The 15,154-nt window shown below is 44.6% G+C and overlaps 1 protein-coding gene across 1 annotated transcript in view; it reads left to right on the top strand.

The window, feature by feature from the left end:
* The window catches only part of LOC126519804 (uncharacterized), a 60,783-nt gene that overhangs the window by 19,414 nt on the left and 26,215 nt on the right, over positions 1 to 15,154 (top strand). Inside the window, exons 4-6 of the mRNA XM_050169108.3 lie at positions 4,333 to 4,664; positions 6,779 to 7,085; positions 10,171 to 10,351. Of these exons, the coding sequence (XP_050025065.1) occupies positions 4,333 to 4,664; positions 6,779 to 7,085; positions 10,171 to 10,351 (820 nt within the window). The remainder of the gene's footprint in view (positions 1 to 4,332; positions 4,665 to 6,778; positions 7,086 to 10,170; positions 10,352 to 15,154) is intronic.

Raw genomic sequence — 15,154 nt, 5'->3', positions numbered from 1 at the left:
TTTCCTTTTTTTTTTCCCCGAAGTCATGACACCAACGGGGCCATGCCACCGTGGTAAATGTTGATGATTGGTTCATATCAAGAAAATTTGATATTTTCTGAAATGGCAAGCCTCTGCAGCTGCTTACAAGCGGAGGCAAAGCTCCGCGACAACTGCTTACAGTTCAAGTGCTGTTAATGTAAATGTTAATCTAATTGAAAAATAAAAGCTGGTTGTTTCTGGCTAGAATGGTTACTTATGGCTGAGTATTGATACCATGTTCTTTCAAAAATTTGCCAAAACTTTCAGGTTTCATTCTAAAACCAATGGCACAAAGGTACATTTCAAACAGAGCATCGAATAAGAACGCCATTTTGCCATTTGGTGCTGACGTAGTGTCCACGTGTCTTCTAGAGAAGTGTATGTGGTGAGAAAGGGATGCTAACGAAAGCGAGAGAGAAACTACTCGCTTTCAAGCTCGGGAGTAGTTTAGAGGGCCCTCCAAAAGCCAACGCAACCTCCTGCTTGACGCCACACAGCAGTAATACTCCAAAAATATGCTGCCGTGGCAACTGACTAGGAATGGTGACCATGCCAGGTGGGCTGACTGCAGCATAATAGAGCTGCCACCACTTTACCAAACGTTTATAAACAGTTGGGTCTAACCAGTAGCATAGAAAAAGGATTCAACAGGAGCGGACACACCCATAGAGCCCAGCGGCAGAATAGACTGCAGCACACCAAGCCGTTGGCGTTAACACTTGAACTACACTTCCAGTTTCGGCTATGGGCGTGCGCGTTTTGAATGCTAGCTAGAACGTGTTACGCCTGCTGGGCTGATCGGTGCATTTCTTTTTTCTTTTTTCTTCTACAGCTCAACTGCATCCGGTCTTCATGTGAAATTGTTTTATTATTAAGTAAAATTGATTGCGAACCATCTTTACAAACCTCCATCGAATATGTGCCATGTGCAATTTCATAAAGATGCAAGACGCCTTGTGAAATGAGGAAATGTTTATGTTATTTTATATAAATGCTCATTGCAGGCTTTTTGTGCATTCATCCAATGTTGTGGCACCAAGTAAGCAGCAATAGTTCCTGTACGAAGCTCCACCGGACGACGTCAGCTGCAAAAATTAAATTACAAGCATGTGTCATTTTGGTATTAACATTACGAATAATGCGTGTAGAGGCGAAACGTGCGAAAGTGGTGAATGGCAGCATTACAAGCAAAAGCAGTTCGCTTTTACATACACGGCATAGAAAATACCCGACTCGTCCCAAAAAATACCGTACATACCACAAAAGCATTCTATTTCCAAACATTCCTCCATTCTTGGGCCTTATTTCCTGCACTTTAAGAATGCGAATATACGGGCTACTGCGCGTTTCTAAAAGAACTTGGCTGCAGTCGACGCAATAGTATGCTATGAATACACAGAGGTGGCCACAACACAGGCCCTCAACTGGACGCTCGCAGCTGGACGCTCGCAGCTGGACGCTCGCAGAATTCTTACTCGCACTCAAGACAAATGTGTGGGTGCAAAGCCCGTCGTTCAGAAGACAGAATTTTCGAGTTACAGGTTCCTGGTGTTTGAGCTCCTTGGCGTTATCTTTTGTGTGTTCTGCTGGCGCAAGCAACACACTCCTGTGCTATCACTCTTAGCAGTTGCTCGTCGCATTTTCGACAAGCATGAGTACCGAAAGAAGGTTTAAGTTGTTGCGGGGCCATAAAAATTGTCACAAAGTTGTCGCAGTAAGATTCAGTACACGCCAAACTAACTTTGTCACCATGGCCGAGCTGCTTTTCGCTGCGTCACGACAGGCGCCGCAAGCGTGCCTCATAAAAAAAATAAAATAATAAAATAACGCAATTAATTTTCAAAAATGTTTGGCGCCTGAGAAAGCAACATAAACTTGTCAGTGCAGTAAATCGCGAAATTGCATACCAGGGCCAAGATGCTTTTCGCTAATTGCGTCACAACGCCAGGCGTGGCCACTGTGCTGTAAAGTGCCCCAAAAAGAAACATTTAGTTACAATAATGTTGAGGGTTAGAGAAAGCACCACACCTTGTCCCAGTAAGATTCAGTGCATGTGAAACTGAGTCGTAGCACCTTGTGCGACCAGCGTGCCCAAAAACTACTGAAGTAAGTTAAAATAATTTTAGGGCTCATAGAAAGCTTCGCAAACATCTCCCAGTACGAGTCATTAATTCAACTTAACTGTGCCACTGTGGCCGAACTGTTTTTCGCTAAGTGCGTCGCAAGTCTACGTTCAGTACCGTAAACCTAATTGCTTGAAATGCGTCGCAGACTGTCGAACAAAATTTCTCACTTTGCCGTAGTCCAATAGCGCCGTGGTGCCATGTCGAAGTGCAGAAGGAACGCAAGAATTTGCCGGGAGCCCAACAAACCAGGCTAAATCCAAAAATAGAAAAACAGGCAGACGGGTCGCTGAACAGGCCAATGCTCATATGCGCAGCCTGTCTTGCTTGCTCCGGCGACGTGTCTGATGAATGACGCATGCATCTGGTGCGTCATTCACCTGTCACTAAACAACGGCAGAAAAGTAAGCCGCAAGTAGTTAGTTTTGCAGGCTTTTTGTGCATTCATCCAACGTTGTGGCACCAGGTAAGCAGCAGCAATGTGCGGAATATAACCAACCCTTATATACAGCTTTCATTGATTACGAGAAAGCGTTTGATTCTGTCGAAACCTCAGCAGTCATGGAGGCATTGCGGAATCAGGGTGTAGACGAGCCGTATGTAAAATTACTGAAAGATATCTATAGCGGCTCCACAGCCACCGTAGTCCTCCATAAAGAAAGCAACAAAATCCCAATAAAGAAAGGCGTCAGGCAGGGAGATACGATCTATCCAATGCTATTTACAGCCTGTTTACAGGAGGTATTCAGAGACCTGGATTGGGAAGAATTGGGGATAAAAGTTAATGGAGAATGCCTTAGTAACTTGCGATTCGCTGATGATATTGCCTTGCTTAGTAACTCAGGAGACCAATTGCAATGCATGCTCACTGACCTGTAGAGGCAAAGCAGAAGAGTGGGTCTAAAAATTAATCTGCAGAAAACTAAAGTAATGTTAAACAGTCTCGGAAGAGAACAGCAGTTTACAATAGGTAGCGAGGCGCTGGAAGTAGTAAGGGAATACATCTACTTAGGGCAGGTAGTGACGGCGGATCCGGATCATGAGATGGAAATAATCAGAAGGATAAGAATGGTCTGGGATGCATTTGGCAGGCATTCTCAGATCATGAACAGCAGGTTGCCATTATCCCTCAAGAGAAAAGTGTATAATAGCTGTGTCTTACCAGTACTCACCTACGGGGCAGAAACCTGGAGGCTTACGAAAAGGGTTCTACTCAAATTGAGGACGACGCAACGAGCTATGGAAAGAAGAATGATAAGTGTAATGTTAAGGGATAAGAAAAGAGCAGATTGGGTGAGGGAACAAACTCGAGTTAATGACATCTTAGTTGAAATCAAGAAAAAAAAAATGAGCATGGGCAGGACATGTAATGAGGAGGGAAGATAACTGATGGTCATTAAGGGTTACGGACTGAATTCCAAGGGAAGGGAAGCGTAGCAGGGGGCGGCAGAAAGTTAGGTGGGCGGATGAGATTAAGAAGTTTGCAGGGACGGCATGGCCACAATTAGTACATGACCGGGGTTGTTGGAGAAGTATGGGAGAGGCCTTTGCCCTGCAGTGGGCGTAACCAGGCTGATGATGATGATGATGATTTAGTTTTGCTGGGAAACAATAAAAAAAAAAATGAAGCAATGTCTGTTAACTTCATTTCACATTCTCTTCTTTTTTTCGATGCTCGCGGCATCGAATGGTCGGTGTTAATATTAGCGTGACGTATTTCCTGTTGCCAGTTTTTCCCGAGTGTCCTCTCTTGTTGAAATCCTTTCTCCATGCCAGTAGTTTAAACTCTATACACAGCTAGGTTCAACTGTTTGGCACATGCGCGTGGTACACCCGTTAGTCTTGCATCTTCTACTACCTTTTTCAAACATGCGTCACCTGTGTTTTCTTGTGACAGTTGCACTGAGTAGTTTAGATTATCTTGCATACTTGAAATCAGCATGGTAGACAAGAGCAACATGAAAAGGACACATGACAAGTGGTGTTTAATTAAGCACTGGTCGTCATGTGTCCTTCTCCAGCTTGACTTGCTGGACGGTGCTCATCTTGTGTCCTTGTCTTCATGTTGCCATTGCCTTCTGCGCTGATTTGAAGTTTGCATCCATTCCAACTAAAGCAACCTCCTACTACCTTGCTGAAATTATCCTTAACTGCCTATGCCCTGGTTGCTGTTTGCTGCCGTTTGCAGGTGGGCCTTGAGGCACTGTATGGGCGGTACAGTTTGATGCACCAGCGGTCTGGCAAACTGACAGGTGGTGTACTGGGGCAGGAGCTCCCAGAGCATGTATGCCTGGTGCGGCGAGCGGTGCTGACGCCCACGCGCCTTCTGCCGTTGCCTCCGCAACCTATCAGCACCAGTCGAATCCTCCAGCACTTTGAGCCTGAGCACGCGCTTCGCTTGCTGATACGTGATGAGGATGGCACCAAGATGTCGTTCTCACTGGGCATCCAGCGTGCACATTTTCTGTTCACCTACACACGGCCCAGGCTGCTCGACGGCTTCACTATCGCCGGCCGCCAGTGAGTCTCATTCGGCATACTTAAGTTGTGCTCGAGTTTGCAATCCTTTGCTGCGTTGATTTTATGTAGATCCTTGAGCATTCAGAATGATGTCAACAAAATATGTTCAACTTGCAATGGCACGCCTGTCCAGTCGGCTTTGTCTGTTTCACCAGATCTGCACTACTTTTTTCAGTATAGCTCTGTTGTTGGTTCTTTAAAGAGATTGCATTAAAACAAATGTAGAAGCTGACAAAGCACGACAGTGAAGAAACAACAAAATAAGTGAAGACAGCATGGCTTTAACTTGTAACTGTTTATTTCCTTGAATTGGCCCTTTAAGGCTTCATAAATTCAAGAACTTGCAGAGCGATTTAATTCCTTCGTCCATCAAAGATTCAGCATTAAATGTTTTATTCTGGTTGGTTGTTAAATCTGTGGGTAAGGCCTATGGTTTCTTGAATAGGAAGTACCTTTATCTCATGCCATCAGTGAAAGCAGTGTCATGACTGATAACTTGATTGGGGATGCAAGAGACTCGCATGACTTGTCACGCATGCAAATGCATGCTGGGCCTAGGCAAGTAGACATGCCTTTCAGTATTGATGACACTTCTTTAGAGTGCCAGGAAGGCATCGAAACTGTAGCTTTAAAGCTGGTCTACTTGAGGGGGTGCAGTGGGCTCGGATACTCCATAGGATGTACTCGGGAAATAGTTTCACCAACAAAAAGCAAGTAGAGCGTACGGTAAACAGAAGTGCTGACTATTTATGGAAGTTATTAGGCATGGCAAGTTGAAGTTTGTGTGCGTCTCGGTTTCTGGCGTGCATTTTGGCCGTGGTTGCGTATGGCTGTAAGTGCGGCGTGAGTGCATACACAGCCACGCACCCTGCTTTAGAGGTATTCTGCCGTGTGTGCAAAGCGGGCATGCCAAGACAGCATGGCATCATGTTGGGTATTTATTCGAATCTAGGCAGATAGTTCTTTTTTTCTTTTTTCAAATAATCATATACCAAACTCTAGGGTCGGCTCAGGTTCGAGGATTATAAGAACACATTAGTTTTTAATTTAAATTGGTAAATATGGTACATAGCTAGCACCATCTAAACATGTCAGTATCACAGCCGCTACTAGCTGCACGAGTAGCCAACTGAAGTATGTGAGCGACATTGCCATTTTGACCTGTGTGCCTCTGTCGTATCGGTGTGCAGCGTGGTGTTATCGTACTGAAATCAAATAGGCGATGCCACTACAGTGCCGCTTTCAAACGGAAGTTGGGCTAGCCGCATAGGCATTGTCAAATACTCAAGCTGGGTGGGACTTCGGCATCTATGAGAAATGCGACAGTGATTGGAGGGGCCAATGGGAGATGCTTTTTACGTGCACCACAACGAGGATGGCATTTATCAGACTCGGCATGCTCACACTCAATAAATGCAGTTTGCATTTTGTGAACGCTGTTGTCCCTTTCTTTGTTCGACCTACATTCGAGGCAAGTTTTTTTTCTTGCTTCGGACTTTAGGGGGCTGGCTTATTATTGGGGCCGGCCTGGATTCGAGTGTATACGGTAAGCTTTCTTCCAGCGCATTTAGTACTGGAGGTTGTGTCATCTCGAGTTTCGGTGAACTGCTGGAGCAAGAGGCAGAAGAAGCATTTGCTCTTCAATGCCAGTGCTTTTCATGATAGCGTCATCCCAGTGCTGGCAGCGTTGTCGGCCGTTTGGGTGGATTGCGTGCAAAGGTGTGGCTGGCTTCGCTTAATTCGTAGCACCGATGTGACGAAGTCTTCGACGTGGCATGAAACTGTCATTCGTCGCCGACTCCCAATGTCACCAAAAGGAATTGTATTCACATTTGGTTTTTTTAGATTGCCCAATAACACAGAAAATTCTGCGGCCCCTTTCCGTGTAAGAAAAATTGATCAGTGACTACTTGTTTGCACAAAAGGTTGCATTTCAATAAAACACAATTGAGATATAATGAAGCAAATTGCCGATTTTACTGACTTCGTTATATCGAGGTTTAACTGTACATAACTTCATGCATCGGCATGGCTAACTTTCTGATAAAAAGAAGTGTTGTGTGTTCTCATTCGTGAAAAGCCATGTCCGTCACTTCAAAAGAAATTAATTGCAGGTACATGTTCTTGGCATCATCCACAAGTCAGCTGCGCAGCCATGGTGCATGGTTCTACTCAGTTGATTCGAAAGGCCGTTCAGCAGACGACGTGAGGAGTGCGCTGGGTGACCTGTCCCATCTACGATTGCCTTCCAAGTACATGGCGCGGTTGGGGCTAGCATTCTCCCAGTCGCTGGGCAGGATCCACGTCCCCCGTGAATGCACCGATGTTGTGCCGGATATCGAACTTAAAGGGCCGCGCAAGAATCTGCACTACGTCTTCTCGGATGGTGTCGGACGCATTTCTACGGCTCTTCTCGCCAGGGTTAGTCTGCCAGTGGGCACGCGTGTGTGAACTAAAAGGGCACTAAAGAGGGATAATTTAAGCTGTATTGGTAAATTGCCTTTCTACAATACTGAGAGAATAGGCTTGGTAAATCAGAAAAGGCGTGAGAAATAGAAGGGTAGTAACACCACCTTGACATTCGTCACCTTGACATTGTCTCTTGTTGTGAGATTCTCAGTGACACCTGTGATGGATCACTCTGGCAAGAGCTCAATTTTCTACATAAAGAAGCATGTCACTGCTACAGCCCGGTCTCTTGAGTGAACAGATGAACCTGGATATAGCAAACACAGATATAACAAATTATCAGATTTGATAAGGTAAATGTAAAAGTTAGTTCGGCAAGCTTAGTTTCAGTGAGTATCTTATTGCTGTAGCGAAACTGAAAATGTGAGATCTGACAGAATATTGGTTATTGCAAAGCAAACGTTTGTTCGCTTGGCAGCTCAAGGTGCGTATTCTTGCAGAAAAAAAAAAAGTAAAATACGATAGCCTTCCGTTAATTTGACTGATTATTTCAATTTTGCAGTTAATTCAATCTTGAATGAAAGTCCCGGCTGACATTCATGAATTTCTATGGGCCCAAACTTCCGTGAATTTGATCCTGAAATTGGCTTTCACCGGGTAATTAGAACTTATAATTAATCAGCACGTACGTGCCTGACCCCTCTGGTGACCCTAGTAGCGACCCCTTTGGTGGCAGCATCTGTCTCGGTGTAGCTTAGAGGACAGTGAATGTGTTGAACACATCATCTCCCATCAAAAACTCCATTTCTGGCCTGTGCTAGGAGGATTTTCAAGCAATAATCATAGCTCACATTGCCTAATTATGGCATTTACCTGATTCTAATGAGTGCCTTTTTCCCCCCAGAAATTTGACCAAAAAATGCCTGTGGGAAACCAATGCCCCTTTTGCGGCATTTGTATGCTTTGCCGCATGCAATTATTGTGGCAAAGCTGACTTTAAAAATAACCTGTGGCGAAGTTGACTTTAGGAAACAGGCCGCCAATGTGTAACATATATTAGACTCTTTCCAATTTTAGATTGGGTGTGCATTGTAGTTACACTTTTATTTAGGAGTTTTAATGTCATATCTAGATTTTTCTTGCTAAGAGATTGGGTGTGCACTAGATTGCTACTTTGTTTAGGAGCTTTAATGTCGTGTTTAGTTTTCTACTTCGAACGCATAGAAAGTGGGTGTGCATTTGATTCAGGGATGTGCTAAAATAGGGCAGATTGTGTGAATGGAATCAGCGGAGTGTATTGGCATTTTAATGTGATAGCTTTAAGGGTCCCGTGTCGCAGAAAATCTGGTGTCGATGTTGGCGAAGTTCGTAAGTGAAAATTTTCGTATATGTTTAGCTATATGTGTATGCCACACCTTGCTATATAACATGCAATATATGTGGGTTATATTCCCACACAGTTCTATCACTAAAGTTATTCTTTGACAAAGTTATTCGTCGTAATTTTAAGAATGACAGCCCACGAACAAATGTCGTACAACAATACACCGACAGTGCATGCCATTTATGTTAAATTTTCTCAGACCTAAATATAAAAGTTCTAAACAATAACTGAAACCTAAAACCGATGCAACTTTTTTGGCATGTCTGTGTACTGCCTGTGGGTTTGGCCTATGCAAGAAGCCACATTTCTACCAGAAAGCTTGCCTTCGTGCATAGCGTTCGCCCCCAGCATTTCCTGCTAAACATTACTGTTACATAAGCTGCAGTTGCTGGGAAGTGAGAGAAGCAGTCAGGGATCTTCGAATGCTATCGCATTCCACTCTTAAAGGGACACTAAAGAGAAAAATGATTTCTACTGCATCAGCAAGTTACCTCTCTGGGATACCAAAAACACCACTCTTACTACAATAAGACGCTTGGTAAACCAGAAAAAGCGCAAGAAGAAAGACGGGTGGCGATGCCCCCTTGAAGTTCCCGCACCTGGTCGCTGTGACGTCATGGATTCTGATGGCATCTTCTACGGCCTAATTAATAATATAGTGGTAGAGATTGACTACACTGTGTTCTAAAGGAACCAAATATTAAACATGGCAAGTTTCGGGAACCTTTACTCGGCCAACGCGGCCCAAATGCGAAAACATAGTCTGGAATCCCTGACGTCACACTGATGTACCGCATCAGGGTTTTGGCACGAAATTCAAATACCGATACTTCGACCTTCATTTCCGCATCTAATAATCAAACTATTATTTTGAAATGACTGCCTGCAGTGTTCTCACACAATGGTTTATTAGTATAAACTGATTTGTTGTTTCGCTTTAGTGTCCCTTTAAAGGTTAAGCTTAAGTGTCCTGCTAGTTTTTTTGCATCTTGTTCAATTCAATCAATTTTGTTGGTCCCATCAGGGTCGAGTGAGTAAAAGTTAACTATATTTGGCAGGAACCTGAAACGACACATTCTAGATGTGCATTTGCCTACTGGACAGTGGCTTTGGTTTGGCTGGCCTGCAGCAGAAGCCAGTGTGTCAATCCTGTGTGACCAGTGTGTTAATAATGGGAAACATATTTGTAAATTAGCATTGCTCATGGGATACGTACTGGCATGGCGAGCTGCCGACCCCATCACAATTTTTTTTCTGTGAATAGCACCGTGGTGCAGTTGAACAGGGTGTCTATGATCAGGAAAGACGTGGAATATTGAGGGAAGTTATGAAAAAATTCGGGAAAACAGGAACTACTGAGAAAAATTGGCAACTCTCGTCATAATTGCTTTGACTCAAGGAAGTGGGCATTCAAGTGGTTGTGGCAAAGCTTGTGGTATACCAGAAGGAAGCAGTTTTCATATGAACGTGTGCAATCTGCAAATAATGGTCTTTTACTGGTTATGTGAGACTGGCAGGATGGTTTAAATATCGGGGAAAATCTGGAAAACCTTGGTATTGGAAAGTGCCAACATAGGACACATTCACACTTGTAACGAATATCAGCTTTATCATATTTGCGTGTCGGATGCAAATGAGTTATGAAGAACTTTGACCATTTGATAAATGTTGCTTGCTGTGTTGCATACATGCTGATGGAAAGTTAAAATGCAGGTCCACAAAGCTCTTCCACAAGAGGGCCAGCCAAGCGCCATCCAGATTCGGTACGGTGGTTGCAAAGGAATGCTGGTCGAAGACCCAACGCTGGAAGGCGAGTGTATCATCTTCCGGAAGAGCATGTACAAGCACCCATCTGACAGCGAGGACCTCTTTATTCTCAAGACCAGCAGGCCGCGTAAGACTATTTTCTGCTAATCAGACATCACTGTATGGATAGAAGTGTGGGAGTACCGTATTTACTCGAATCTACGCCGGCCCTGATTCTAAGCGGACCCCCGAATGTCCGAAGCCAGAAAAAATAAAAAAAGCTTACCTTGAATGTAGGCCAAACAAAAAATTGAGGACAGCGTTCACAAAATGAAAACAGTATTTATTTACTATGAACGTGCTGAGCTCACTCTGCCTTATCGCCGCTATCCAGACCACACGCACGCTTCAGGACACGCACAAGCTCGCGTCAGTGTGCTCATGCATGCGCAGACAGTGTGGCACGGCTTGCACGCATCGAAATGCGGCGCGATCTCTGTGAACTGCTCCTCACTGTTATTGCGCGCTTATTTTCCTTATTGCTGTCATGTCCTCATTGCCGTACACGCAAAAAGGGTCCCCCATTACCCCTCCAATGACGGACGTTTTTCTTATCGATGCCAAAGCCCCACCTGGCTTGAACGTTTCATGATGGCTCTGTGGCTAGCCCAACTTTTCGTTTGAAAGCGGCACTATAATGGCATCGCCTGTTTGGTGCCATTACGGGAATGCCACGCTATGAGCCACGCAGCACGCTGATACGATACAGGTCAAAATAGTGATGTCGCTCGTGTGCTTCAGTTTGCTGCTGGCACGGCTAATAACGGCTGCGATACTGATTTTTCTAGATGGGGCTAGCTATGTACCATATTTATCATTTTTAATTAAACAGGCGCGTTTTTTAAAATCCTCGAATCTAAGCCGACCCTAGAGTTTGGTATATGATTATTCGAAAAAAAAAAAAAAAAAAAACTATCCGCCTAGATTCGAATAAATACGGTACAGGAAAACCTCGTTAAACTGTACCCGCTTAACAGTAGTTTCGTTTTAAAAGTAGTGAAGTCAAATCCCTGACTCAGCAGCCATTGAACATAATGTGTTTTGTATCCGTATAAACTGTACCAGCTTATTGTATACGTATCGGTTAACACATAAGGGTATCTACCAACCGGGAAAGCCGGGAATTCTCAGGAATATTGAGCAGTCTGGAAAAACTCAGGGAAAACTCGGGGAATTTGTGCCTCTATGAGGGAAAATTAGCTGTGATTTTATTGAAAGGGTCGAAAGTCGTAGTAATGCTGGCTCGAGTAACAGACAGGAATCGTAATGAATCGTTTTTGACGCCCTGTCGTCGGCTGGAAGAGTTGCCAGTGTACAGTCAACGACCGACTTTCCAGATTCCTGATAATTTGGACGGCTTTGCGGCACCACCACGTACCCCATAGAGTCAATGTATCAGAACGTCTGAAATTTCAGACGCAAGAACTCTTCACCGCCCGATTTTCCGAACGTTTTGCTGTGACAGCAGGTCCGAAATGGCAATAATCAAAGCCACTACCACTGCCATTTTGATTACCTCGCTGCCTCTATCCGGCACTGTCGCACGCAGATCCGCTAGCAGCCATAGCCACTACTGTGGCAATGCTAGGCCTTGCTGCTTCCATGTTCACTACGAAGCTTCTTGCCATTGGGTGCCGTGTTCTTTATAGAAAGAATTCGCTGCTGTCACCAACGGCATGGGCTCCGCCTTTGTGGTCCTCGCAATTGGCTTAAAAGTTTGGAAAGCATGATACGTTGCATAATGCCGGTTCCCAAAAGTCAGCTTCGTCTCTGTACGGAAATGTTACTTGGTGAAGCATACGCAAATGTATTGCAGTGAAGCATAACAAGCGTGGGAAGGGGCTGTTGCCAAGGGACACATTATGTATTCCTTAATTATACACGCGTGCACCCGGTATTTCCTGTCGCAGTACAAGCACTGAAATGCCTAATACATGTATTGACAGGCCTTCAGTGTTTTCAAATGTGCCTGTGGCGGTTTGACCCCTTAAGGGCAGTAAATGACATGCATTTATTTTTTCCAACTGGCCGATTTTTAGGACGTTCTCGCGCCCCCTAGGGAGTTAGAAAAATCAGACGTGGACTGTGCAACTGAGCAAGAAGATGCTTCAAATGGTCCGTGGGGCGAGCGAGGGGCGGAAGGAGAGCAAGAAGAGAAAGGACCTACGCATTAAGGAATGAATGGGAAAGGAAGCGTGCTGCCGCCGTTTTGAAGGAGCTTGAGCTCAAAAAATAGTGTTGGCTGATGCCGAGATGCAGGTGTCCCTCATCCAAACTGAAATAAACTCTTTAAAGCAGTGAAACACAACACTGACGGGTCATGCGTGGGCTGAGAGTATGTCAGGACAGTTGAGGTTGACTTACGAGCTGTTGAGAGAGAATATCAATTGTGACAAAGTTTGGGCCTCATACCACTGAGCTTGCTATCAGTTGATAGAAATAGCCCATATTCAAAAATATTTGCTTCAGTATGCATCTCCTTTTTATTTGTATTTGAGAATGTCCGACTCGATCTGCAGTATTTTTTTTAAGACATTTTATTTGTTGTGCATTTGGCTAACCCATCTATTCTTTTTTTTGAATAACATAAACACTGCTCCTTCATACTTAAATTGGATTAAGTCATTTTTAAAAAAAAATTTTTCATATGCTTACTAGAGTGTGACAACATCGGGCGATATCGTTTCAGCCCGTCTTGACATAAAACATAGTTCTGCATCACTCAGGGAATTTCGCAAAGGCACTCAGTGAAAACCTGGAAACCTCTGGGAATTTGGGAATGTCAACTTGGTAGACGCCCTGCATGTAGTGTTTCCACTTCTCGTCGCGCAAACACGGTGGTGCATCGTCTCCATCGGGTGGCCCGGCAGAACAACAAGCCTCAGAGATCAGAACGGCCTCCAAGCGCCCTGTGCGTTTGTGCATGAAGCCACATCAACATCAACATCGTTTCGGTGTCGTGCCAGAGAGCATTGTGGTGTCGTGTAAACAAGGACTCGCATCATGCCGAAGCTCAGATAAAAAAGACTTTGGGTGCTCAGCATAAAAGAAAAATTAGAAATAGTTCCTGCTATCGAACGTGACACAAAGAAGTCGGCGCTGTCACAGAACGGGGATCTACTGTTGACTACGGTGTGTGGCATTTGGAATGCGAAGTTGCTTGAAAGCACTGCTTTGACCGCGTAGAGACGTTGGGTGCGAGGTTCGACTTTTTGTCATCGTAGCTTCTGTTGTTGCCGAAGTGTCGACTAGTGACAATGATGAGGACGACACAGAAAGTGACAGCATGGGCGATTCAGGCCTGACAGTGGCAGAAGCTGCATGTTACGTCAGCCTCACGAATGCAGTTGTCGCGACGAGAACAGCACCCCACAATGAAAAAGGCACTCCGCGACTTCTGCTGCGCTACCGCCCATGTGCATGGAGAACATGCAACACTGAGAAATCTGCCATGCAAGTATGTGCCAAGAAGAGGGGGCTGGCTGAAAAGCTGGTTCACAGCTTCAGCAAGTTTGAGGCTGCTGTTGTCGCTGCTAGGCTGCCGCAGCATGAAACGAAAATAGCACTTTTGTCGCCCAAAGTAAATAAATACTGCATGTCTTTTTCCCGTTTCATCGCACTCTCTCTGAGTTTTGTTTTTGACAGGTTAGTGGGCGATCTCATGCCATTTCGTTTAAGCAGTACTACCGTTTAGTACATACTTTTTCCAAGCTCCGGCCAACTACGGTTTAAAGGGTCACTAAAGGCAAATATGAAGTCAAGCTGAAGTGATGGATTAGTGCCTGAGAATCTTTAAGGCTTCAATATTATCACAAACGGGAACAAAGCCTTAATACTCTAGAAACTGAGGTAAATGCAGGACATGATTAAAGACTCCCCCGGGACATTCAAACCCTTGCCCGATGACGAAAGCACTCGTTAGTTAAATTCTGTCACTAGTACTCAACCACTCGTTGCAAAAAACATTGTAGTGTATTATAAGGCAAAATAAAATGGTACTTGTGCAGTTCTATTTCATCTATAGAAAAAAAGAACTAATTGAAATTACCCTTGAAAACGACGTGGGTGGTCGAAAGGTTTCGTTTACGCTCGGCTTTGTGCCACCCACGCCTTCGCGTTTCAACAGTTTCGTCACTGCGTAGTGCTGCGCTGGTTTTTCTGGCTCGTGAAACTCGCACAAACTTGCAAGTAGAAGAGAATTCAACTTCCATGTTACGTCGCGGGATGCCTGAACGGTCTACGTCACTTGACTAAAAAGCAGCTGCAGCGGTGAATCCACCGCTCTGTCTTGGCTCGGTGCCGCCGTCTGTCGGGCACCGTTTTACTCACCGACGGCAGCAAAGGGCGGTGATGGCGTATGCAACGTCACCACTCCACCGGTTGAGGGGCGGGAGATTTGAATTTAGAAAAAGGTATTCTGGCCCTTCAAATGTAATTTTCTCGTAAACCAAGTGCTTTCTTGGCACGAAACAAGCGTTGTGAGGTTATGGAATGGTATTTAAAAAGTCCACATCAACTTATTATTTGCCTTTAGTGTCCCTTTAACAAGGTTTCACTGTATTCCAAGGTGTCACCTTGGAATAATCGAATCGAATACTATTCATAATGAATAATTTTTAGCTCCTTGGAGGGACAAGGACGTAAATATGCAGTGCTGCAAGCAAGTCCCAAATGGTGTATATTTACAATGCCGTTGGTATGTTTGAACAACGCACCACTTTTTCAACTGTGTGTTGCCCAGCAAATAAATGTTGCCACCCTCTGTGGATACGAGCAATTTGTTTTTTCGCTCCATACTCTTGCAGTTTGAATTTCACACCACCTTTGCATCGGCGTGCCAACCACCGTTCACACATCGGTGCTTGCGGCATTTAGTTTTTGTTTTGTCTTG

The sequence above is a fragment of the Dermacentor andersoni genome, chromosome 11 (genome assembly GCF_023375885.2).
Source record: "Dermacentor andersoni chromosome 11, qqDerAnde1_hic_scaffold, whole genome shotgun sequence".
Classification (NCBI taxonomy): Eukaryota; Metazoa; Arthropoda; class Arachnida; order Ixodida; family Ixodidae; genus Dermacentor; species Dermacentor andersoni.
Note: the sequence above shows the minus strand (reverse complement) of the source record. Positions and strands in the feature narration are given on the sequence as shown.